The sequence below is a fragment of the Ursus arctos genome, unplaced genomic scaffold (genome assembly GCF_023065955.2).
Source record: "Ursus arctos isolate Adak ecotype North America unplaced genomic scaffold, UrsArc2.0 scaffold_10, whole genome shotgun sequence".
Lineage (NCBI taxonomy): Eukaryota > Metazoa > Chordata > Mammalia > Carnivora > Ursidae > Ursus > Ursus arctos.
The window spans coordinates 10,693,711-10,719,651 of NW_026622764.1; the positions used below are offsets into that span (position 1 = coordinate 10,693,711).

Here is a 25,941-nt window from a genome sequence, read left to right on the forward strand (position 1 = left end):
AAACACCAGCAGGGTCTCTATTACCTAGAAGTTCATGGAAGCCATAGTTGGCTATCCACCTAACTCTCTCCTCTAACAAAACCCACCATTTTTTCCTCCAGTATTCACTCACGTGTCATGCACAGAAGTACTGAGGGAGACTGAGCAGCAAATTCTTAATTATAAAAATATACACTAATAGACTCTATCATGACAATTCCACCGAATTGCTATTGGAGTAATTTTAGCCAATAAAATGGGAAAGAACTATAAACAAAATCAATCTATTACGAATGTTAAGAAAAAACTCTTACCTTGGTGCTTCCTCCACCACTTTCTGGTTTCTTCGCTGAATTGAGCACTCTCTTTCATTGAGCCACACAGCATTCCCATGCTTGTCACCTAAAACCTGACAGAGCAATACCACTTGAAAGATTATACAGCCATACCTATAGAGTATGTGCCCAATTAACATTTTCACCATATAACACCCCTTGGTTTTTACTCGAACCTCCCACAACACACGTACCTCTCAATTATATTCCTCTTTTGGTTGATGTCAATAGAGGAAAACTTTATTTACAACCCTGAAACTCACTAAATGTTTTAAAAAGACTTGAGGAAATAATTCTCACATTACATTTCCATTGCACTGGGTGAAATATCACATCAATTGTACAAATTTTGTGAAGGACACTGAGTGTCAACAAAGGGAATGTACATTCTAAATATCAGTGGTGCTTTAGGAAAACCGTATTGTTACAAACATCTGTTTTTAACATAACTAAATGTCCGTTGATCAAGAAATACTATTTTATTTACGTCCAATATTACTCTGTTACTTACATACGGATGTTTTTTACTCTGCTTTATTTCTGTTATAGAAACAGCTAAAAGGTCTGGGGTTAACACGTAACACTATGATTTTTCCTATTTTTAATACTGAGAAATAAGCTAGATTTGTCAGATAAAATAACAGGACACCCAACTGAACTTGAATTTCAAATATTTATTTATTTATTTTTAGAGAGAGTGCACACGTGAGTGGGGGGCAGGGCAGAGGGGGAGAGAGAGAATCTCCAGCAGACTCCCCACTGAACACGAAGCCAGGCGCAGGGCTCAATCTCACAGTCCTGAAATACTACCTGAGCTGAAACCAAGAGTCATATGCTTAACCAAATGAGCCACCCTGGCACCCGTGAATTTGAATTTCAAATAAACAACAAAAAAATCTTAATAAAAATAATTATTGGGACATACTTTCACTTAAAAAAAATCACTGTTTATATGAAATTCAAATTTAGCATGTATCTTATCAGCTAAATCTGGTAACCCTAAAACATGCTCTTGGTTAATATTTTTGCACAGAATGTTTGCTTTTAGGAAGAGATTCATCTATTTTCACAATTAAGGAGTAGATACATATTATTGAATGCATATATTAAGTTCACAGAAGTAAAAGCTATTCTAGAAGCCAAAAGGCTAAGCCATAATTTTAACTCCAAATTGCTATGCAACTTCTCTGGGCAAGTCACTTTTTTTCCTTATGCATTATCAATAGCAGATAGTATCTTAATATTTTATATGGTGCTAAAAATATAAAATCAAAAAAGATCATGGTTATAGTAAACTATAAAATGAGTAGTTAACATATGAATGTAAACTTGATTTTTAGTACTAAAACCTATCTAAGCCTTAAGAATGATTCCAAGCAAAGGAAAATACTGCAGTAATGAAATGCCAAGAAGCTGGAATTTTATTTTTAAGTCTCAAAGATGGCTGCATGAAGTACAGCCTAAAAAATACATTAACACTAAATTTATTCTACTTTTTTTCTTCCTCAATGACAAGAAGTGAAAGCAGACTGGGCGTCCAAGAAATAAAGCCATGATAACCAAGAATTCTCAGAAATATTTCTAACTGTAAGATATTAGATTCATATATAGAATTACCTTTGTTTTCCCCTAAAGTTTGTGTAGTCTCCTAATTCCTTTTAAAACATCTTGTCATGGGGGCATCTGGGTGGCTCAGTTGGTTAAACGACCAACTTGATTTTGGCTTGGGTCATGATCCCAGGGTTGTGAGACTGAGCCCCCAGCAGCTGTGGAGCCTACTTAAGATTCTCTCTCCCACTGTCCCTCCCCTTGACAGCTCTCTCTCTCTCTCTCTTTAAAAAAAAAAAAAAAAAAAAGTTTTGTTATTTCCTAAGCATTCAGCAAAAATAGTATTTTTAAAGATTTATTTATTTGCAAGAGAGAGCACACAAGCAGGTGGAGGGGCAAAGTGAGAGGGAGAGAGAATCCTCAAGCTGACTCCCTGCTGAGCATGGAGCCTGACCCAGGGCTTGATCCCAGAACCCTGAAATCATGACCCAAGCAGAAATCAAGAGTCGGCTGCTTGGGGCACCTGGGTGGCTCAGTCAGTTAAATATCTGACTTTGGCTCAGGTCATGATCTGAGTCCTGGGATCAAGCCCCCCCTCCCCCATGGGCTTCCTGCTAAGTGGAGAGTCTGCTTGTCCCTCTCCCTCTGCTCTTCCCCCAATCCCACCCCACTCATACTCTCACAAATAATTTTTTTTTAATAATAGAGGAGAGGGGAGGGGAGGGGAGGATCGGCTGCTTAACCAACTGAGCTACCTAGGCATCCCTCAACAAAAATAATTTGACAGTGATTTATTCCACTAAATAAATGAAGAGACTAAGTGACCAGACAATATAAAGACTGCCTGTAAGGGAAGTTAATCCTTAAATCCCTCATAAGGCTTTTTGGTTTTTGTTTTTTAAGATTTTATTTTTTAAGTAATCTCTATACCCTATGTGGGGCTTGAACTCACAACCTGGAGATCAAGGGTTGCATGCTTCACTGACTGAGCCAGTAAGACACGCCCCATCATTAGTTTTGTTTTGTTTTCTTTCACTTTTAATATAGCCTTTTACCAAAGTGCAGGTACTCAATGTGGAAAAGTCTCCCAAATACACTGCTTACTGAAACAAGCTTCCTGATAACAGAGTGTGCACATAATGCAAGCGATTCAGCATCCCTGGATCCAACTCACAAAATGCCAGTAGTGCCCAGGTTGAGACACATGGGTCTAAACCACACAGAGTGGCGCCATTGCCGCCACCAGTGCAGTTTCAGCATAAGAAAGGACACAGTATGTGATAGCCCCCATGTAAAAAATAATAAGTGGTACACATATATACTTCACAGTCCACAGCAGGATATAACGGTGCCTGCTTCTAGGGACAGAAACCAGGGGACTTGGAGACAAGGGTGAAAGGAATGCTCCCTTTTCATTGGATGTCCTTTATTGTGCGCACAAATTACCTCACATAAATAAATACATGCAAATTGAGGGGAAAAAATTTTTTAAAAACTTCCAAGCATAGATCAGATACGGCTAACATCTGTGTTACCTATTTAAGTTACGAGGAGACACTTCCACCTATGTTTAAAATTACCACCTAGATTATATGGCATGGCTAATGAAAATAAACTACAAGCTGATAGAGATCTATAATTACTTAACACAATCTGACGAACATTTATTGAGTAGTAGTCATGTGAAAGACAATGGCCTGGTTGCTGGAAACAACAAATGAGTGAGACCTACTAACTGCCTTCAAGAACTTCTTGGTCTATTCGATAAGTCAGACAACTCAAGATAAAATCAATGGTCATCTAACAAATATGTGACATACGGCGAATACAGAGAAGGGGAAAATTAATTCTGCCTGTATAATCTTACACAAAGGGCAGCCTAAATATCTCTCCTAAGTTACAGACTTAAATATCCAATAGTCTATTCAACACTTACACTTTGGTATCTCAACCTTAATTTCTCCAAAATCACACCCTGATCGCCTCCCCAAAACATGCACCTCTCACAGTTTTTCCCACCTCAGTAAAAGACAGTCCCAGTCTTCTAATTCCTCAGGCACAAACCCTAAAGCCACCTTTGACGCCTTATATTTTTTCTTATACATCACATCTGATCTTTTAGAAAATCTGGTCTACCTTCACCGAGTATCCAGAATTCATTCACATCTCACGACCTCCACTACCAACATCCTAGCCCAAGCTGCCATCATCTCACACTAAGAATTACAGGAAAAGAAAAAAAAAATTCTCCCATGAAATCTCTCAGCTTCAAATGGTGGTTTTCAAATACTAAGTAAAAGCCAATGAATACTGTGTGCCTCCTTTTTTTTCCCCTTTAACCTTGTTGAATGGAGCTATTTATTGCAGTGTCATATCCTTTTCTCATCGTTGTAAGTTTGATGTGCAGGCGTCACACTGTCTTCAAATACAGAGGTCTTTGCGTTAGAGGAACTGCTTTTAAGGAACCACATACAAGAAGTCTCATCCATAGCTGGACCGAGTTTGAAGGCAAGATTCTGGTCTTCGAAGATGTTTACATTCTACTTACAGAAGGACATGATCACATGATCATTGGGGGCTGGAGAATGGGTTGTGGTAGACCATATCCAAAGTTGGCCCCCACATTCAATAATACATTAAAAGAATCATTCACCATGGTCACGTGGAATTTATGCCAGGGATGCAAGGATGGTTCAATAAAAACCACAATTATAGAATTTAGGACTTTTATTACACCTCGTCAGAACAGGCAAGGGCAGCAAATAACCTGTTTTTTAGTTTTCTGATCCTCTATTCACATTGAAATAAGTAAGACAATACTTAAACTTCAGTATGATTTCAAATTTGATATTTACATTTTATCAATTTTAATTCAACTCATAGCCATAATGTTCTTAACAGAAGACATTCTTAACAGAAATCAAAACTTCAGGAGACGTTGTCTTCTGTGTGTTATTTCAGAAAACCAATTTTTGTCTTGCTGAAATCCATACCCCCACAACTGCTTTAGCAGTTAGATTAAAATCTTAACCTGAGGAGAAGAAATGATTTATTCATCTCTATACTAGCAGCTCCTAGAAGAATGCCTGTCTCAGTGAGCCACGTAGACATTTGGTGAATTAAAATGATAGGAGACCATATCAAGCACTTTAAAAAAAAAAAAAGGCAAGCCCTGTCATGGCCCAGTCTCACAATGGGACTGAACGAATCTCTAGGTGCAATGTATTTAGCTTGGTTAGACAGCTTGAGACTGCTTCTTTCTATAGCAGGATTTTTAGATCATTCCCTATGTTGACCAACATCCTGGCACTTTGATAAGAAATATACCAGATTCCAAAACGAAGCGATCAATTTATGTACATTCTCTATTTTGAAGTTATTCAAGCATATCAGAACAATTCACAATCATTCTAAATGGAAGAAAGGATATGTTTCCAATAGGAATAAATGATATTTTTTAAAAGTCATAATAATTAGAAAACATCTTAAAATGTACCAACCTGGATTTCTATGTGACGAGGGTTATCGATAAATTTTTCTATTAGTAGTCTATCATCACCAAAACTAGAAGCAGCTTCTTGAGATGAAAATCTGAAACCATCCCTAATTTAAAAAAAGGGGGAGGGGAGAGTGATCAAACTAACAAAATAAATACAGCCCTCAAATAAAAGAAAATAAAGCAATTAAATATTTATTTTCGTTTACTTATGAACAAAGCAAAGAAAAAGTCACTTAATGCACAAATAACTAAATTGACTTTCATTGACCAACAACTCTTACACTCACCAGCTTTGTGACCTGGGGTCAGTGATTTAACTTCCCTGACCCTAGATTTTATAATGAAATAGGAATACCAATACTTAGTTCACCAACTGTTAAAAATTAGATATTTTTAATAAGCCACACAAATCAAATAAAGTTCCACTTCCTCAACCCTAACACACCTTAATTCCACTAATAAAAAAATTTAAAAATGCACATTCATTTGACTCAAGAGTCAGAACATACACACAAAAATGTGAAGGACCAACTTGGCCAATGGCACAATGGGGCAAAACTACAGCAAAATACTCAGTGAAAATGAACATACAAGAGGAGGACCCTCCAGAACATTTTATGATATTTTTAAGTGATATTTTAAATACACACACTTAAATGTAACTGCCCTTCACATACCCATACAGATCATTACAACTTTATCATCTTGGAATTGTTAAAAAATAAATGAGTAAAAGAGAAAAAGTACAATTTTTGAAAATAAAAATATGGACATAATTATAACTTTATACATTTTATTCCCAAACTCTATTAATTTAAATTGTTATAATTAAAATATGCTTACTAAAGTCACACACTATGAAATGGGCTCATTCGGTCAGTCTATTAAAAATGCACACTTGCTTACCTAAAACTAATTGAGTATATTATTTTCCACTCACTGATATATTCAGAATATAAAGTCTAATTCTTTTTACATGTCACTAATAGTTTCTTAATCTTCAGATTAAATATCTATACTTAAATACAACATTAAAGTTCTTCCAACCTTTTAATTTGCAAACACTCCATCTAGCATTAGAAATAAATGCCACATTTGTTCTTGTGCTTAAAAAATACAACACAGCAAGTAAACAATGACCAGAAGATAAATTCAAAACATACTGCAACAATTCCTGTTTCTCAGCGTTCTCAGGGAAAAGGTATCAGGTTTTCTTAGTCCTCTGTTAGTTCTTTGATTTAGGGGAATGGCGTTTTTAATCTCTGGAGACTCAAAAGAAACTAAAGCACAATGAACTATTGTTTTCAGTACCATAGGGCCAACTTTTTTATAGATGGGGTATGATGATTCACAAAGAAAAAAACAAAGCACTTTACAGTTTATCTCTGCTGTAATGACTAAGAGCTTTCATTTTGCATTTAAATGAAAAATGCTAGAGAAAAAAATAAAAATCACTCAAATAAATTATCACATTTGAAAGCATCACCAGGATATTTTGGAGCTCACAGAAAACTACTTTGAAAACATTTGTCATGCTCAGTTACACATTCATTCAACAAATATTTACTCATCGTGAAACCATGTGCCCGCTACATGTGTAGGTGATAGGAATATAAAAATAAAGCAGAAACTGCTCTCAAAGCACCCAAAGTCTAGCAGGGGTATTCCAAAATGTAAACGTGGTCAATTTTCCATTGTGCCATATTTCACTGAAATGAGGATAAGGAAAAGAAAGCCAGAGGTTAAATGAAGATATGAGTCTACTTTCAACAACCTTCTGATTCTCACCTTGATTTAATATACAGTAACAACAAACACTATTAAAAAAAAAAAAAATCTTTCAGATGTTCTGAAGATTCCAAGATAAGCCATAGATGCTACTTCCCCGAAAATAATTAGGAAAGATGTTACAAGAGGGAGACACTCCTCAGAATAAAATAATAAAGCAATTAATGGTTACGTGGTTTTCCTTCCAAAGAAGGCTAAAATTTTCGTGGATCATGCAAAAAAAAAAAAAATCCCCCCCCCCCCAAGAAAGGAGAAAGGAAGGAGCCTGTACAATGTGGCACATTAACAACTGGTGACTCTAGAGGAAAACTACAGAGCGTTTTCTGTACTATTCTCTCAATTTTTCTGTAGTTTAGATTCTTCCAAAGTAACAGGGGATATAGAGCAACTTTTTAAAATGAGGAGCATGTATCATTAAATCAAACAGTATCATTCTTTTATCAAATTGAGAATATTTTAGATAGAAATTTATGTATTTTTATTAATTTTATTAACATATTTTGAATCGATGTGCCACTTAAAGGGTTATTTGCCCAAAAAAAGATGTCCCCTATATGAACAGATATAGTGATTTCTGAAAATACTGAATGCCGCATTAAAATCCATTGGTTAACAGCACAGCAAATCTTAATACCAAGAAACTGAAGATTAATCTTCACCATAAAGTATGTTGCTAACAGTAAGCCCTACAGAAATGAAGAAGAAATCGGAAATCCCAAGAACAATGAAAAATAAGTGCTAAAGCTTAATTGCTTTGTAAGTGCCACACAAACGGGGCCACACAATGAGAAAAAGTTTGTAAAATGCAAATCTCTTGCAAAACCATTAAGTTGTGTTTAATATCCTTATTATGTCATTCTTTCCTACCCAGACACTACAGCAGATCGTTTTTTCCCAAAGATGGCCGCAGTGCTATCTCCCACTCCATGTGTTTACACTATAAATCTCTTTTGTCTAATCATGCAGCATATGAACCTCTTCTCAAAATAAGGCTTAAAGCGCAAAAAAGGAAAATGCATAGGACTGCACAGAAAACAAATTATATTGAAATATAGGATTCAAAATATTTTCTAAGAACAAATTTTGGATATAATGCATGGGGTTCTTTACTCATAAAAAGCTCCAACAACAAATCTAATAATCACTGTTAGAAATATATTACCACATAACAGTTGTTGAAGATATAGGATTTCCATAGTGGTAGAAAGTTCCGAAGATACTACTACTCTTGTAGTTCGTTGCCTACACTGGAGGAAACACTAAATCCCAGTTAGAGGCGAGCGAAAGAATTAGGTCCTTTTTTTCCTCTCATTCAGATGCATAAATCTCCTCTGAATTTTATGGGACTGGGAACTTAAAGGTTAAGAACTTGTGATCTAGTGCATAAACCTCATGGAGGAAAGAATTATTTTGTCTGTTTTTGTTTGTTGATGTATTCCAAGAATGCTACTAAAACAGTGCCTGTCACACAGGTTCTCAACAAATATTGTCAATCCATGCAATGAGTTAGTTCTTGCAGTCAGTCTCTGGTACCAGTGTCACTCAGACTGGGGTTTAAAGAGCAGTATATGTCATCTCTCATCACCCCACAACACAACCGATTACTTTCTCTGATGCTCAACCGAAGAAACAATGGTGTTCTGAGACAATTTCTTTTAGAGATAAAACCATCTGTGCAAGTCTGCAACCTGGTGTCTTCCCAAAAGATTTTAAAGGGTAATGTATTGCCTCGAGGAAATTTTTACCTTACTTGTTCACTTGAGAACCTAATTTCTGAATTAGGTTTGTACTGGACAACTTTCATACCAACTGCTCTGGATTTCTATATTTAACAGGGAGGAAAGGAAAAGCAAAGGAAAGGGAGAAAGCAGAACCATCTGGAAGACCACATTACTTCCAGGTAGAAAAAGGGCACCGAAAGGCAACAAACGCGATAATTAAGTCATTTTTTTGTCCTCTCCAACCCTCCAAAAAAAAAAAAAAAGACAAAAATCTCTTCTGTCAAACCTGAAAATCAATAAAAACGCAAACCTAAATAGAATTCCCTAAAACCTGTTTATACTAGGGAGTTTTTCAAAAAACGATTTTTTAATCACCATGATGTTAACAACGCATTGGGTCTTTTAAATTGTTTTAAAAGTTACGTTTCATTTCTGAAACTGGTATACTAAAAGAAAGTGGTCTACATTTACAACAGAGTGCACTGTATATAAAGGACATTTAGTAGTTTCGAATTCAAAAGGAAATACATTCTACAGCAAAAAATTATCAAAGTAGTTCACTATCTTTATAGACAAGCAATGGAAAGCAGGAGCGTACTGAGTGATACATAAACAAATGAAATCATGATTGCCTTCAAATGTGTTTGCTTCAAATCTCTGACCACATTCAGAAGATACATCAAATGTCAGTAGCTTCTGCCTAGAAAATAGAATCATGCCCATAATTTTAAAAAACACACTGTAAAAACAAAAAGACAATCCTTTGTTAATGCCTAGGGAAGTAAAAAACCTTTCTGTAACAGAATAATCATCATCAAAATATAAACAAGGAAGTATTCTGCATAATTTCCATTTTTTTCCCCATCTAAAAGGGTAAAAATGAGATGGTTATTGTAATTACTCCATTACACTTTTGGTATCTGTTTACTTGTCAGTTTAATAAAACTCTAGTAACTGCAATTTTCATCAAAAGTATATTTTGGACAGCACCTCACCTGGTCTCTTCATCATCCCAGGCGATTCGCATGCCTTTCCCACCACCGCCTGCTGAGGCCTTGATCATGACAGGGTAGCCTAACAGCAGGGAAGAATTAGACAGAAGTTCAGACTTTGATCATCTGGATGCATGAACATGACAACTGACCACATGTTCAATAACGCAGAAGACAATAACTAATTTATTTAAAAGTTCCTTTCTCTAAAATCAGGAAAATAACACCAGTGTAATGATCTCATATATATTTTAAAGATGAGAGTGCGATCATTTTAAAAGGACTATTTGTATCAATAAATATAACATTTTCCCCAGTAATGAAATAAAAAGCTAAGGAAACATAAATAAGTTATTTGACAATGGATTCCAAAAATGGAAGTAGATAAAGTATTAACTAAGCAAAGATGAGAAGCAACTTTTATATAATATTAAGGAAACACACACACACACACACACAATATTCCCCAAAACTGCTGTTTGCACGCATAACAAAAATTCCCTTTTCCAAAAGTAATGATTTACAGGTATTTGAGGCATTTTCATCTGAGAAGTCACAGAGAACCCCTACAGCTTTTATCAGAACTGACACAATGATGTGAGGGGAAATCAAGTCACACGGTTATTGTATTATGGGCGGAAACGGAAGCTCCCGCTGTTATCGGTGAAGAGCTACCGCACTATTTCCACTCATCCAACAGGGAACACTAGCAAGTAAGATGAAAACACAAAGTAAGGCCCCAACAACTGACATCTCCAGCTAAAGTTTTATAAGAGAAAATGAAATCATAAAATTGTTAATAAGTATTTAATTATTATAAAGTAAAAATTTTGACAGCTTGAGTCCCCTATACCAATTTATCAAGAAAAGCTGTAAAAATCTCCTTGCTTAGAGGTTTTCTGAAAACAAGGTGGATACACCCATGCCTGAGACACTTGTTTATGATCTTTTCTGAAGAAAAAGATCAGTGAGTGCTTAAAAGACTCTTCCCGGCCTGCGATGCTCTAACAGCACTTCACTCCAACTACAGGATCTTAGAGGAAAAGGAAGAGAGGGCCAAATGCCATAGACCTTCGACCGTAAACCACAAAATATCACTCTGAACTTCAAGTGAGTTAAAATGGCACTTGCTTTCTGTTTCATGATTAATTCAATTTTTAAAATTCTGATGTTGGTTATGTTTATGTGGGACAGCAGTTTAAAAGCAACGTTAAGTTCAGTGAGAAGAAAGATTAACACACTTTTTTCACATTGGGAGCCTTAGAATCTAGGAAGAAAAAGGGAAAAATACCCCAGTAATTCTATCACTGGAAATTCAGAAGAGAAAAGTATCACAGAAAGGTAACAGAAAAGGGATTAAGGAAAGCATATTACAGCAAGGGCCGTTGACATGAGGCCATGAAGGATGAGTAGGATTTGAACATTTTAGTCAGGAATAGCAGGAATTGGTTTAAAAAAAAATGACTGAAACAATCCAGCTGGAGAGTATCCATGGGATGGCAGAAGAAAAAGAGAATTAAAATATAAATTAAGGAGAAAGTATGCTTCTCACTTTTGCATGCCAAAGATCCTGCGTGAGAGTGAAGAGAAGAGTATTTGTCTCCTGCAATGCTGTAGCCTCACAATGATTGTCACATAAAGGAATCAGATTGAACTCATTAAAGAAGAATTAGCCTGTTTTGGAGCAGTGAAAAAATAATATATAAAAATTAGAAACTGGCATGCCTGAGAAAATGTTTTTTACAAAAAAAATTTAAACAAATGGGTCGATACGCCACAAAAAAAAAATGTTATATCAATTCACCATCCAAGACTACTTATCCATATAAACAGGAAACAGGAAACCACAAGAGGTCCAATATCTACATTCCTTATCTCCGTTTTCAGTTCCCTCTGGGGATTAGGAAATTTGCAGTTATTCTGATTCCTGCATTAATGTCATTTTATTTACTACAGACCCTGGACTATACAGTGATTTGTGAGGTTCAAAATACAACTGGGAAATTGTCCTTGGTCACAAGAAACTAGATGGAGAAACAACACAAAAAAGTAATTTGTCAATGAGAAATTATTATATGTTTAGAAAAGGTGAGATGTTGTTAGGCAACAGGGCAGTGTGTAATAAGGCAATTACAAAATGGTCCCACCAAAAGGAGGCAATGTAGCATTAGACCCATCAATACATATAACCCAGAAAGACAAGGTTCCCTGACGAAACAAGCCAAATATAACACAATCGGAAGCGAGGAAGAAACCGGCATAAGCTAGTAACATTATAGTCACCAACTAAACCTAATTTCTAAACCAAATTGGAAAGAATATAAAGCTAAGGTTTTCTACTTACTTCTTATGCCAAGTCAGTTATTCAATTTCAGATAGAACGTATTTTTATGTTGTCACCACACCATGCAGGAAACTAGGACTCGCCATTTGAAGAGGGGAAAGAATATTCCACAGATTTTTTGTGGCGTATCGATCCATTTGTTTAAATTTTTTTTTGTAAAAAACATTTTCTCAGGCATGCCTGAGAAATATCAGGGGCACCGGGGTGGCTCAGTCAGTTAAGCGTCAGCCTTCAGCTCAGGTCATGAGCCCAAGGTGCTGGGATAAGAGCCCTGCATCGGGCTCCCTGCTCAGCAGGGACCCTGCTTCTCCCTCTCCCACTCCTCTTGCTTGTGCGCTCTCTCGCTCTGTCAAATCAATAAAATCTTTAAAAAAAAAAAAAAATCAAAAAGCCCAGTTCCTCATCCCTACTTTCTTATCGTATCTCGGCAACTCTAATTGGGATAAATCATGGGCTGCCACGAACTGTTGGAAAAACGTAAAAAAGATTCAGCCAAAATTTTTTTGACATTCTTGGGAAAATCCGAAATAATCAACTTGTTGCCTATCACCACTCTTTCACTTTATCTAGTCTAGACACAAGATTTCCACTAACGTTCTGTCCCAATTTATTATCCACTGGAGTACTTAGTCCTGTGTTAGGCTTTTGTCTATGATGCAGTTCTTTAATTTTCTGTTCTTCAGTTGCCAGAGGTTTGAAACAGAACAACCTTCCTCATAACAAACAAAACAAAATTCTCAAGTTTTTTAAAAGGAGAAAATCTCTTGGTATGAAAAGATCGCTTTTAAAAAAGATACCTCAGGTCCTAGCGGTGTTGGCAAGTTCTTCCTCAAGCTTCTCATCCTCTCACTGGATGCCTACTCCCACTACCTGACCTCACCACCCAGACCAGATTCACGGGATGCTCCCGCTAACACTCCAACTCCAACATGCAGGGAGTCTCCAGGCTTTGTTTCCCTTCCATCCAACGCTTCCAAAAGGAAACCGACTACATACTACATGAGAAAAAAATTAAATATTTAAGAAAATACAGAAACTCAGGTTACCAAAGCACTATTCCTACATTTCTGTCCTCAAACCTCAAGGACACGTCTGGCCGCCTGTCCCCGCAGCAATCAGCAGGTCTTATTTTCCACCGTAAAGCAGCAATCCTCTTTCTTTTTAACTTTCCACCAAATTTTCGTTCCTCAACTCAAAAATATACATTCAGTAAACACTCTATGTGCCAAGCACTGATCTGGCTCTGGGGGATACAAAATGAACAATTCAGAAAGTTCTCTGCTCTCTGGCACTTACCATCTAGTGGAGAATGATGTGTGAGTACACACGCACCTGAATATGCGTATGCGTACAGTACACGTGTGCATTAATATACACACAACACGCAAGACGGTGAGGAGTACTACAATGAAGACAACAAAAGGATTTGATTGGGGGTGATTAGGGTTACTTTTCCTTGAAGGCTTCTCTGATAAAACAGATACTGAAAATGAGGCCTGAATGAGCTGGAGCCAGTCTTCTGAAAACCAGTGAGGGAGGAACTCTCCTGACAGAAGGAATGAGTTGGAAAGTTATACAGGAGAGGGCAGCAACCTATTGTTGGGTTTTTGAAGATCCCTTTGGCTACTGTGCAAGGTCTGAATTGTAGAAGGGCAAAGGTGGGTTCCTGAGTGAAGCTTTTGCAGTGTTCCAAGGGAGAGCCCACTGTGATCGGGACTCAGCTGGAAGAAAGAGACAAAGGCTGACTGTTTTAGAGGTAGAGCCAACAGGACTTGTTGATAGTTTGGATATGGACGATAAGGAAAGGAAGGAAGAGTCTAGGAGCTTCCACACTTTCTCATTTTGTTATGGACTACAGGTCTAAAGGAACAATTTTTTTTGATCAAGTAATAGCACCATGTTGCCCCCCTATAAGACACAATAATCTCCCCGCTTCAAACAAAACCTGTCCCTACACATGGCAGCATAACCTGGTAACATAAAGCTGATAAAATAAATGACACCTTAATGATGTAATAGTCATAAAATAAAGAATTTTATGTAGTTTCTTGAATTAAGATTTCACAGAATTTAATGACTGACAGAGGCAAAGAATTACAAAAAAAAAAAGTGAAGTATTTCTTGGGAAATGTCCTATTTCTAATTTCGTGGTGCAAATCAGAAATCTCTTCAAAAAGTATGATTTTTTTTTTTTTTTTTTAAGATTTGAGAAGAGAGAGAATGTGTGAGCGCAGTGGGGAGAGGCAGACGGAGAGGGAGAGAAAGATCTCCAGCAGACTCCCCACTGAGCGAGGAGTCGGACGCAGGGCTAGATCCCAGGACCCTGAGATCATGACCTGAGCAGAAATCAAGAGTCAGATGCCCAACCGATTGAGCCACCCAAGTGCCTCCCATCTTCTTTTAAAAAGTTGGAAAACACTTATAATTGCAAGGCCTTTATTTCCCAAAAGAAAGGTTCCAAGTTAAAAGAAAATGAAAGCTATTTTAGAGAGTAGGACAGTCCTCCAAATGGACAGAACAGTATCTGATGATGGAACCTCGGAAGAGAGAACAAAAGAACCTGGGGGTGGCGGGGGGAGAGGGTTCCCAAGACAGCCAGGAAGTAAATCTCTAGATAAAAGTTACAGGGAAATTACAGGGAAATCAAGTATTACGCACTGCATTTGTTAAGATTCCTTTTTTCTCCTTTAATGTAAAATAGTTCACTTACCATTTTGGTTTGGAGTTTGTGTGCATGGGGGGGGGATGTCCTTCATGAAAGTGATATTTTTGAAAAATCCAAGGTGGCTATTGCAAACAATATTCCATAATTTGAATTTACCTGACTGCTTCCTTGTTATTAGATTCAGAATTTAAAAAAAATAAATAAATACTACATAACTGATGTTGTACCCTAATTCTTATATGACATCAGAAAGAAAAAAAAGAAAAAAGAAGTCCATTTGTCCATTTCCTGATGAAGTCTGATTACTTAAGATGGTGCCCATTAAATTTCCTCATGAAAAAATATGCCATTTTCTGTTTATAATTAGCAAATGATCTATAGATCGACATGTGGAAACTGTGAATATCCTATGCACAAACAATATTAAACCTAACAAGAATAATAAACATGAATGACTATTGCTTTATATAATTCTTACACTTTTTTTGTAGCAAAATGAGTTTTAAAAAATGATGACAACTTGCCTCTGCTCACTGTTGTGCCTGGAGAAGAGAATCCAAGACGGTACTTACTAAGTAAATGTACTAATTCATAATTTCACTAGTTATAAATGATTTATTTTTACTACTGTAATATATTTCACTGTATTAACATACTGAAGCATTATCCATTCTACTATGAACAGACATTCAGATTTATACATACAATGCTTCCATGAATATTACTGAATGTGTTGCTTGGAACCCTGTGTAAGAGTTCCCGGAGTATATATCTAGGACTGTAACTGTTGGATAGTATGCAAGTTATAAAGTCTTTATTAAAAAATCCAATTTCTTGGGGCACCTGGGTAGCGCAGTCGTTAAGCGTCTGCCTTTGGCTCAGAGCGTGATCCCGGTGTTCTGGGATCGGGTCCCACATCGGGCTCCTTCGCTGGGAGCCTGTTTCTTCCTCTCCTGCTCCCCTGCTGTGTTCCCTCTCTCGCTGGCTGTCTCTCTGTCACATAATAAATAAAATCTTAAAAAAAAAAAAAATTCCAATTTCTTCACTATTCTTTATCTCCATGACCACAACACTTACACAAACTGCCATCACCTACCTCATCACAGGATGCCTGCAGTAGCCTCCAAACACAACTCCCTATCACTACAGTTGGTCCCCTTAAAATATACTGCCGTCACTGGAATTCTTCAAATATATATTTAAGATCAGTTCTCTCTCCTGCCTAAAACATTAAGAGTTTACATTGTACCAAGATACCGTAGGTGTTTAATGAAACAGAAATTATGAACTCAAGCATAGAACGCATGGAAGGTACAGAGAGATGGCCCAACATATACTTGTTGAATCACAATACCAGGTAAGGCTACGCTTGACTTGAGCCAAGAAAACTTTAAAAAAGAAAAAAAAGAAAGAAAAGAAAAGAAAAAGAAAAAGCCTAAAACGTATTAATACGAACATAAGTTAACTGACCTATCAAACAAAATAAACCTTAACACCTTTTACCCAAAGATAACAAAATCCAAACACACAATATAACATTCATAATGTTTACAATCCAATCAAAAAGAGACACATGGGGGTGCCTGGGTGGTACAGTCAGTCAAGCAACGACTCTTGGTTTCAGCTCAGGTCGGCTCAGGTTGTGATCTCACGGTCATGAGACGGAGCCCCACCTTGGGCTCCATGGGGAGTCTAAGACTCTTTCCCTCTCCCCCTGCCTTTCTCCCCCCATCCTATACCCCACCCCCCACGGTGCTCACTCACACGCATGCTCTCTCTTTCTCAAATAAATAAGTCTTAAAAAAATAAAATTAAGATCACGTGAAGAGGGATGCCTCAGCCCAGAGAGCATGTGATTCTCTATCTCAGGATCATGAGTTTGAGCCCCACATCAGACATAGCAATTACTTTAAAAAAAGAGAGAGAGAAAGAAAGAGAGACATGTGAAGAGAGAGGTAAAATGTAATCTACCTCAGGAAGAAAACAGTCAACAGAAACAAACCCAGAAATGAAGCACCTTAAAACACCTATTATAAATTACAGCTATTACAAATATTATAAGTATGGGAAAGGATTTCAAGAAAAAATTATCAAGTATACTTCAAGAAAAAAAATTTTTTCTGGAACACCTAGCTGGCTCAGCCGGTTAAGCGGCTCACTCTTGATTTTGGCTCAGGTCATGATCTCATTAGCCCCACCGCACAATCCACGTTCAGCAGGGAGCCTGCTTCAGGATTCTCTCTCCCTCTCCCTTTGCCCATCCCTCTGCTTTTGCGTGCACGCTCTCGCTAAAATAAATCAATCTTTAAAAATTTTTCTAGAGGCGCCTGCGTGGCGCAGTTGTTAAGCGTCTGCCTTCGGCTCGGGGCGTGATCCCGGCGTTCTGGGATAGAGCCCCACATCAGGCTCCTCCACTGGGAGCCTGCTTCTTCCTCTCCCACTCCCCCTGCTTGTGTTCCCTCTCTCGCTGGCTGTCTCTCTGTCAAATAAATAAATAAAATCTTTTAAAAAAATTTTTCCTAATAATGAAAAAGTCATGGTGAGAGAAATAGAAAATATAAAAAAAAATTAAAATTTGAATTCCCAGATATAAAAATAACTGAAAGGAAAAAAAATCCAACAACGTATAAAAAGAATTCTAATATGACCAAGCGAGATTTATTCCCAGTATGCAAGGTTAGTTCAATACTCAAAAAGCAGTTAATGTAATCCATCACATCAACAGGCTAAAGAAGAAAAAATATAACATGACCATTATCAGCAGATGGAGAAAAAGCATTTGACAAAATCCAATACCCATAGAGTTCAGCAAACCATAAACAGAAGGAAAGTTATTAAACTTCATAAAGAAATCTACAAAAACCCTACACCTAACCTTATACTTAATGGTGAGAACCTGGATGCTTTCCCCCTAAGATCATGAACAAGGTAAGGATGTCTCCTCTTACCACTCCTATTCAACATCCTATACAAGTTCTATTTTATGCAATAAGACAAGAAAAAGGTAAACACACAGGGAAGGTAATATGATTTCTATAATGAAGGTAATATGATTTCTATAGTGAATATGATTAGCAGGTAATATGATTTCTAAAATGAAGACCTCAAAGAATCAACAACCACCACCATCCAAAAAATCCAAAACTAATAAGTGGATTATAACAACAAGGTTGCAGGATACAAAGTCAACATACAAAAGGTGACTGCATTCTTATGTACCAGCAATGAAAACTTCACCTTTAAAATTAAAAACCAATACCATTTACATTAACACACACACACCCCAAAACAAAACAAAACAAAAACCCTCAGGCATAAATCTAACAAAATATGTATGGTACCCATATGAAGAAAACTATGAAATTAAGGAAGATCTAAATAAATGGAGAAATATCCATGTGTAGGATACCTATCTTCCTCAACCTGACCTATAGATGCAATTCAATCCCAATCAAAATCCCAGCAAGTTATTTTGTGGATATCAACAAACTGATTTTAACATTTATATAGAAAAGCAAAAGACCCAGAATAGCTAATGTTAGAGGAGAGTAACAATTTCAAAAGATTGGTATTACCCAACTTTAATACTTATTTACAAAGCTACAGTAAGTATGGTATTGGTAAAAGAGCAGAGAAATTAATCAATGGAATAGAATAGAGGGACTAAAAATAGACACACACAAGTATAGTCAACTGATCTCTGACAAAGGCGCAAAACCAATTCAACAGAGAAAGGATGATCTCTTCAACAAGTGGTGCTAGAACCGGACATTCATACACAAAAAAGTGCATCCACATACAATCCTTAAAAGTTAACTCAGTGGATCTTAGACCTGACTATAAAAACAGCAAGAGTGCTAGAAGATGAATAGAAGAGGGGCGCCTGGGTGGCACAGCGGTTAAGCGTCTGCCTTTGGCTCAGGGCGTGATCCCGGTGTTATGGGATCGAGCCCCACATCAGGCTCTTCTGCTATGAGCCTGCTTCTTCCTCTCCCACTCCCCCTGCTTGTGTTCCCTCTCTCGCTGGCTGTCTCTCTCTCTCTGTCGAATAAATAAATAAAATCTTTAAAAAAAAAAAAAAGAAGAAGAAGAAGAAGATGAATAGAAGACACTTTAGATGACTTTGGGTTTGACATTAGTTTTCAGATACAATACCAAAAGCATGATCCATAAAAGAAAAACACTGATAATTAAGCTTTATTAAAATTAAACATTTCTCTGTCAAACAAAAAACACTTAAGAGAATGTAGGCACAAGTCACGGACTACAAGAAAACTTCAGCAAAATACATATCTGATAAAGAACAACGGTATCTAAGATAGAGCTCTTAAAACTCAACAGTAAGAAAACCCAATTAAAAAATCAGTAAAAGATTTGAAGAGACACCTCTACAAAGAAGATACAAGATGGCAAATAAGCGTATGAAAAGATGACCAACATCTTTGTCTTCGGGGAAATGCAAATTAAAACAAGATACTACTATACACTTATTAGAATGGCTAATTTTCCAAAACATTCACAATAGCAAAAGCTATTGGAGATGCAGAGCAACAGGAGAGCAACAGGAATGTTTATTCACTGCTGATGGAAATGCAAAATAATCTTACCCTAGGCCCAACAGTCCTACTCCTAGGTATTTACCGAACTGAGTTGAAAATTTATGGCCACACAAAACCTACACACAAAAATGTTGACAGCAACTTTGTTAATGAATACCAAGAACTAGAAACAACCAAGGTATCTTTCAAAAGGTGAATGGATAAACAATCTGTTGTATAACCATCCAACGGAATATTATACAACAATTTTTTAAAATGAGCTATCAAGCCACAAAAAGACATGAAGGAACTTTTAAATGTATATAGCTAAGTGAAAAAAGTCCATGTGAAAAGGCTACACACTGTATGATTCTAGCTATATGACATTCTGGAGAAGGCAAAAGCATAGAGTGTAGTAAGCAGTGTGTGCCAAAGGTTGTGGGGGTAGGGAAAGGAGGGCTGAAAAGGTGAAGCACAGGGCAAACTATTTTGCATGAAACTATAATGGTAGATACATGCCATTATGCATTTGTCAAAACACATAGAACTATACAATACAAACAGGGAAACTTAATGTAAACTGTGGACTATAGTTAATAATGTATCAATATTGGTTTATTAACTGTAACAAATGTGCCACACTAACATGAAGTATGAACACTGGTAAAGCTGCAGACAGCACTAGTTGGGGGTGTATATAGAACTTCATGTACTTAGGGGCGCCTGGGTGGCACAGCCGTTAAGCGTCTGCCTTTGGCTCAGGGCGTGATCCCAGCATTATGGGATCGAGCCCCACATCAGGCTCCTCCGCTATGAGCCTGCTTCTTCCTCTCCCACTCCCCCTGCTTGTGTTCCCTCTCTCGCTGGCTGTTTCTATCTCTGTCAAATAAATAAATAAAATCTTTAAAAAAAAAAAAAAAAGAACTTCATTTACTTAACAAACTATTCAATTATTCGGTAAATCTAAAACAGTGCTAAAAAAATAATTAAGTCTTTTAATAATTTAAGGGGGAGTGAAAATTTAAAAAGATAGTTTACAAAAGAAGATTAATGAATGTGATAGCATTAAGCATGTGAAAATATGCTCAACATTATCTGGTATTAAGGAAATACAATTTTATATCACAATGAATTAAAACTACACATCGATTAGAATAACTGAAACTAAAAAGACAAGCAATGTTAATGTTTTGCTTGAATAACAGGAACTCTCAAATGCTGCTAGTGGAAATGTAAAATGGGGGAAGGGACATTTTCAAACAGGATAGAAACGCTCTATATCTTAATTGTGGTTACATTTATGAAAATTCACTAGACTATACACTTAAAATAGCTTAGATTTTACTCTTCATAAAGTGTACATCAATAAAAATGATTTTATTAAGCAGACAAAAGAACAGACTGCCTACAAAGTAACAAAAATTAGAGCTATCTCTTCAATAGCTACATAACACAGTACAAACATTCCAACACTTTGCTGATAGAGGACTACTTATCAATCTAGATTTGCATATTCAGGAAAACTATTTTTCAAGAAAGAATGAAAAATAGATAGCTCATGCGAACAAAAACTGAGTTAACTAGCCCTACTTCTTCTAAAGAGTAAATTCCAGGAAAAACAGAAAGAATCAGGGATGAAAGGAACAGTGAGCCAAGAAAATAAGCATCTGGGTAAAGCTAAATAAACAATGGATAATTACATGAGACTATAATGTCTCATTAGTGAAGTAAATAAATAAGGAAATAAAATATTAAAAAAGCATATAAAGGGTAAACAGCATTACAGTATTTCTTTGGTAGGAGAATAAACTTTAGCCTGAAATTTAAGATAAGCAAACTTTTATAAAGTTTAATATAGGAGAACGAAGGACACCTGAAGGAATATCTCCAAAGTTGAAATTTCTATAGTAAACACTAAAATAATAGAAACAAGAGTGTAAAATTTCCATCACAGTGGAGAGAGGTGGAGGGGAAAATGGAATAAAACAGAACAAGAGAAATTTTTTAAGTCGTCATCATCATCAAAAAGAAGTCAAGAAAGGAGAGGAAATAGAATTCAGAAGAGGAGGGGCGCCTAGGTGGCACAGCAGTTAAGCGTCTGCCTTCGGCTCAGGGCGTGGTCCCGGCTTGTGGGATCGAGCCCCACATCAGGCTCCTCCGCTAGGAGCCTGCTTCTTCCTCTCCCACTCCCCCTGCTTGTGTTCCCTCTCTCGCTGGCTGTCTCTATCTCTGTCAAATAAATAAAATCTTTAAAAAAAAGAAAAAGAAGAGGAACAAAAATAAAAAGCAGACAATTCAAATAAATCAAAATATAGTAATAAATACAATAAATGTACATGGACTACACTCTCTGGTTAAAGGACACTGCCACTTTGAATAGTGCCAGTCCATATACTTACAAGACATCCAACTAAAACAATGGTTCACTTGTTGATTGAAAGTTGTAGGAACATACAAGGAAAAGACCAAAATAAACTGGTTTAGACATATTATTATTACATAAAATTAGGTTTAAAAGCCAAAATTCACTACACTTTGATTAAAAGTAAAATTAGCCAAGAAGACACGTTACACTGTTACATTACCTATTAACTTACCTTAAGAATATACAGAGGCAAAACCTAACAAGCAAGGAAGAATTGGGAAATCCACTTTTTCAAAAATTTATCAAGTAGTCGAAAAGTCACTAGAAGATTTAAACATCCTAATAGGTAGGTTTGACCTATTGGTTATCTATAAAACATAGCATACAATAATTTGAGAATATACATTCTTTTCAGGCACACATGTAAGTTGTAAAGTGACTTACTCTCTGGCCATAAAATTCTCATCAAGTTAGAAAGATTCTAAAAAAGACCATATACACAATCAATTTGGAAATTAATTGAAAGCAATTTAGAAATTAATAAAATAAAAACTAGAAATTTTTCAGTTATTTTAAAATACATTCCTAAGAAACATGAGTCAAAAATCCTAAGAGAAATCTGGGGCACCTGGCTCAGATGGTAGAGCATGAGACTCTTGATCTCGGGGTCTTGTCTACCCATTTACCTCTACTCAGGCAAATAAAAAATTAGATCCCTAACTCCACTCCAGGAAACAGAAATCAAGCACATTTCAATGTATTGATAGATAAGAGCAAAAGAAGTTCACAAACAGGAAGTTTCCCAACAAAAACCAAAGGCTCCATGTTTTTACATTATTGTCAGAACATTATGCAGAGCCTTTTGCAATAGGATAGAAAAAAAAGAAAAAGAATGCAAGAAAGAACAACAATAAAATGAAAGGTGATTAAGGACTGAGAAAAACAGACAGTGGGAACGAATATGGTAAAAATACAGAGAGAGAACTTCTAAAATCATGCTTAAACCCAAAACGTGTATGCTGGAATAATAAAAGAAAATATAAATAAGTACCCTAAATGACAGTGGGGGGAAAAAGAAGAGAGGGGATACAGAACTCATGTTCTCTTCTCCCAGGGATTATCATCCTGACCTCAAATGACCACATTACTTCAACAGTGGAAAACAGCAAAGTAAAATGCCTCACTTTTTAATGGATTTCACAAATACCTTAACACTATTCTCTTCAACATAACTTTTCCTTAAGCATTTCTTATTAAATCTACTTAGCACATGAAACGTATCTTCTACTGAGGACCAAATTGGAAAATAAATTAACACAATGTGATATTGTGAAGAAGGTCTACAATATTTTTTCAAAGGTTTCTTCAATATATCTTCAACCACACAGTCGTATACCACATGTGAAAAATTTTCTAAGCAGCATGAAATAGAGGAAATAAAAGATTTGGTGGTTTAGCCAAGTATTTTTATCCCTCCTATGTATGAACAATTTGTTCTTATTTATAAAAAAAAATATGAGCAACTTTTTTAATGTAATGTCATGTCAAAAGGAAGATGGGAAGAACAGGCAAAGGAAAACAGCCAAGGTGGAGAAGAAAGGATGACCATAGCCCCTACACACTCATCAGAGGCAGAGGCCAAGGAAGTCTGAAGACTGGTATCAAACAGAAACAAATGGAAGGGGGCACCTGGCTGGCTCAGTCGGTAGAACGTAAGACTCTTGATCTCGGGGTTTTAAGTCTGAGCCCCACATGGGGTGTAGGGAGGGAAAGGGGGAGGGAGGAAGGAAAGAAAAGACACAGGAGAGCCTATCTTGCAAAGAACGTAAGATGTCTCCATCAGAGATAAGTGAGAAGGCAATAAGGTTCAGTCACATAATCTCATACATCCGAATCTTAGATTCCTAAAAGCTTCCATCAGCCCAGTCTAATGAATCCAAGAACAACCTACAAGAAATGCTGAGTAGTCATTAACACGCACATACTAAATTTACTTGAATAATCTTAGATTATTTTTTAATTATATATTTGTTGAGAGTTTATCATAGTTTATTTAATATTCCTGTTCTTCCCAGGTATCTCCATTACAAAATTGAAGATTAAGGGAAAAGGAATGAGAAAATTACTGTCAAATTACGGTCTATAAATATTGTGGAAAAAAATTTTTAAATGTGTAATTATTTAATTCACTTGTATACTGATAAACACATTTCCATTTGGATTCATTCACTGAATAACCACTTCCTGAATATATACTACATGATAAGCATTGTCTTAAGTACCAGAAATACAAAGGAAACTAACCGACATGGTCAACTATCTACAAAACAGTAACTAAATGAACATAAAACAATCATTTCCAAAGAGAAATACAATCTATTTAATGCAGGGAATCTCATGTTATTTTAAGAGAAAAGCAATCCATCAAGATAATTCCATGAAAGGGGCAGGGAGATATTTCCATTTTGAACTAAGTCCTGGGAACATTGCAAGACAAGGAACATACTTTATAAGATACCTGTTTTGGTTTGATATTATTTTTTCCTTTCCCTTAAAAATTTTTTTAACTCAATCATTCAGTCAGTCACTCTTCCTTTTAATAGATACTTGAGAATAAGGTGTATTTTTCTATTGTTGGGCAGAGTGTTCTATATATAAGGTCTAATTGCTTTATAGTGTTGTTCAAGATCTCTATTTCCTTACTGATCCTCTCTGTAGATGTTCTATCCACTACTTAAAGTGTGGTATTGCAGTCTCCAACTATTATTGTAGAACTATCAATTTCTCCTCTCAATTCTGTCAATGTTTACTTCATATATTTTGGAATCTTTGCTGTTTGGTGCACATATGTTTATAATAATCAGTACATAATGTCTTTGTCTCTTGCAACAGTTTTAGACTCACAGTCTATTTTGTCTGATATTAGTACATCCACCCCAGTTCTTTTTTGGTTACTATTTGCATGGGATATCTTTTTCCATCCTTTCACTTTCGATCTATTTCTGACTCTGGATCTAAGTGAGTTTCTTGTCAACAGCATAGAGTTGGATTGTGTTTTTTATCCATTTTGTCAATATCTGGCATAGTGAGATTATCATTTCACACACACTGGGATGGCCATATTAAAAAAAAAAAAAAAAAAACCTGAACATAACAAATGCTGGTGAAGATGTGAAGAAACTGGAACATGGCTGGTAGGAACGTAAAACGGTCCAGCCACTGTGGAAAACAGTTTGGCGGTTTCTCCAAAAGTTAAATATGGAATTACCGTACAACCCAGCAATTCCACAACTAGGTATACACCCCAAAGAATTGAGGACGGGTACCCAAATACATGTAGATGTATGTTCAAAGTAGTACTATGTGCAATAATCAGAGGAGGAAATGACCCAACTGTTCATCCACAGGTGAGTGGGTAAACACAAAGTGGTATACACATGCAACAGAATACGACTCAGTCATAAAAAGGAAGGAAGCCCTGATACATGGTAAAACATGGGTGAACTTTGAAAACAACTCTAAGTGAAAGAAAACAGGCACAAAAAGTGCCATTTTCATGAAACATTCAGAATACGTAAATCCATAGATGCAGAAAACAAATACGTGGTTCCCAAGGGCTGAAGGGGTGACACAAATGACAACAGAAATTCTTCTGGGGGTAATAAAAATGTACTGGAATTAGACAGTGGTGATGGGTGCAAAACATTGTGAATATGCTAAAAACCACTGATCTGCACACTTTGAAAGACTAACTTTTATAGTATTGAAACTTTATCATGATTTTTAAAAAATCGAATCTTTAGTATAAAAATTTAGAACTAGCTTACTCTGGACCTGGGGAAGATGGTAAGGACTGAGTTGGAAGGAGCATGAGGGAATTCTCTGGAGTGACAGTCATGTCCAATACCTCTGTGAGATTTTAGGATACACAGATGTATGCATATATCAAAATCAGCAAAGACAGAATTAAGATTTGTTCCCGTTACTGTATATAAATTTTGTCTCAAAATAACAAAATTGTATACAAATATTGAATTCAGTTCATGACTTCTATGTTAAAGTATTTAGTGGGATACATATCTGCAACTGTACTACCAAATGCACCAAAATCAAGATGGATTAACAAGGGATAAGTGATAAAGCAGATCTACAAAAAATTAATAGTGG

General features: G+C 36.3%; 1 protein-coding gene across 9 annotated transcripts in view; it reads right to left on the minus strand.

Annotated features, from left to right (window-relative positions):
- Window positions 1-25,941, minus strand: part of PCCA (propionyl-CoA carboxylase subunit alpha) — a 391,229-nt gene that overhangs the window by 232,399 nt on the left and 132,889 nt on the right. For all 9 annotated transcript variants that reach the window (XM_026493544.4, XM_057307315.1, XM_057307311.1 and 6 more), the window contains 3 exons: window positions 9,866-9,944; window positions 5,363-5,465; window positions 294-388 (listed from right to left, as the gene is read on the minus strand). In XM_026493544.4, the coding sequence (XP_026349329.1) occupies window positions 294-388; window positions 5,363-5,465; window positions 9,866-9,944 (277 nt within the window). The remainder of the gene's footprint in view (window positions 1-293; window positions 389-5,362; window positions 5,466-9,865; window positions 9,945-25,941) is intronic.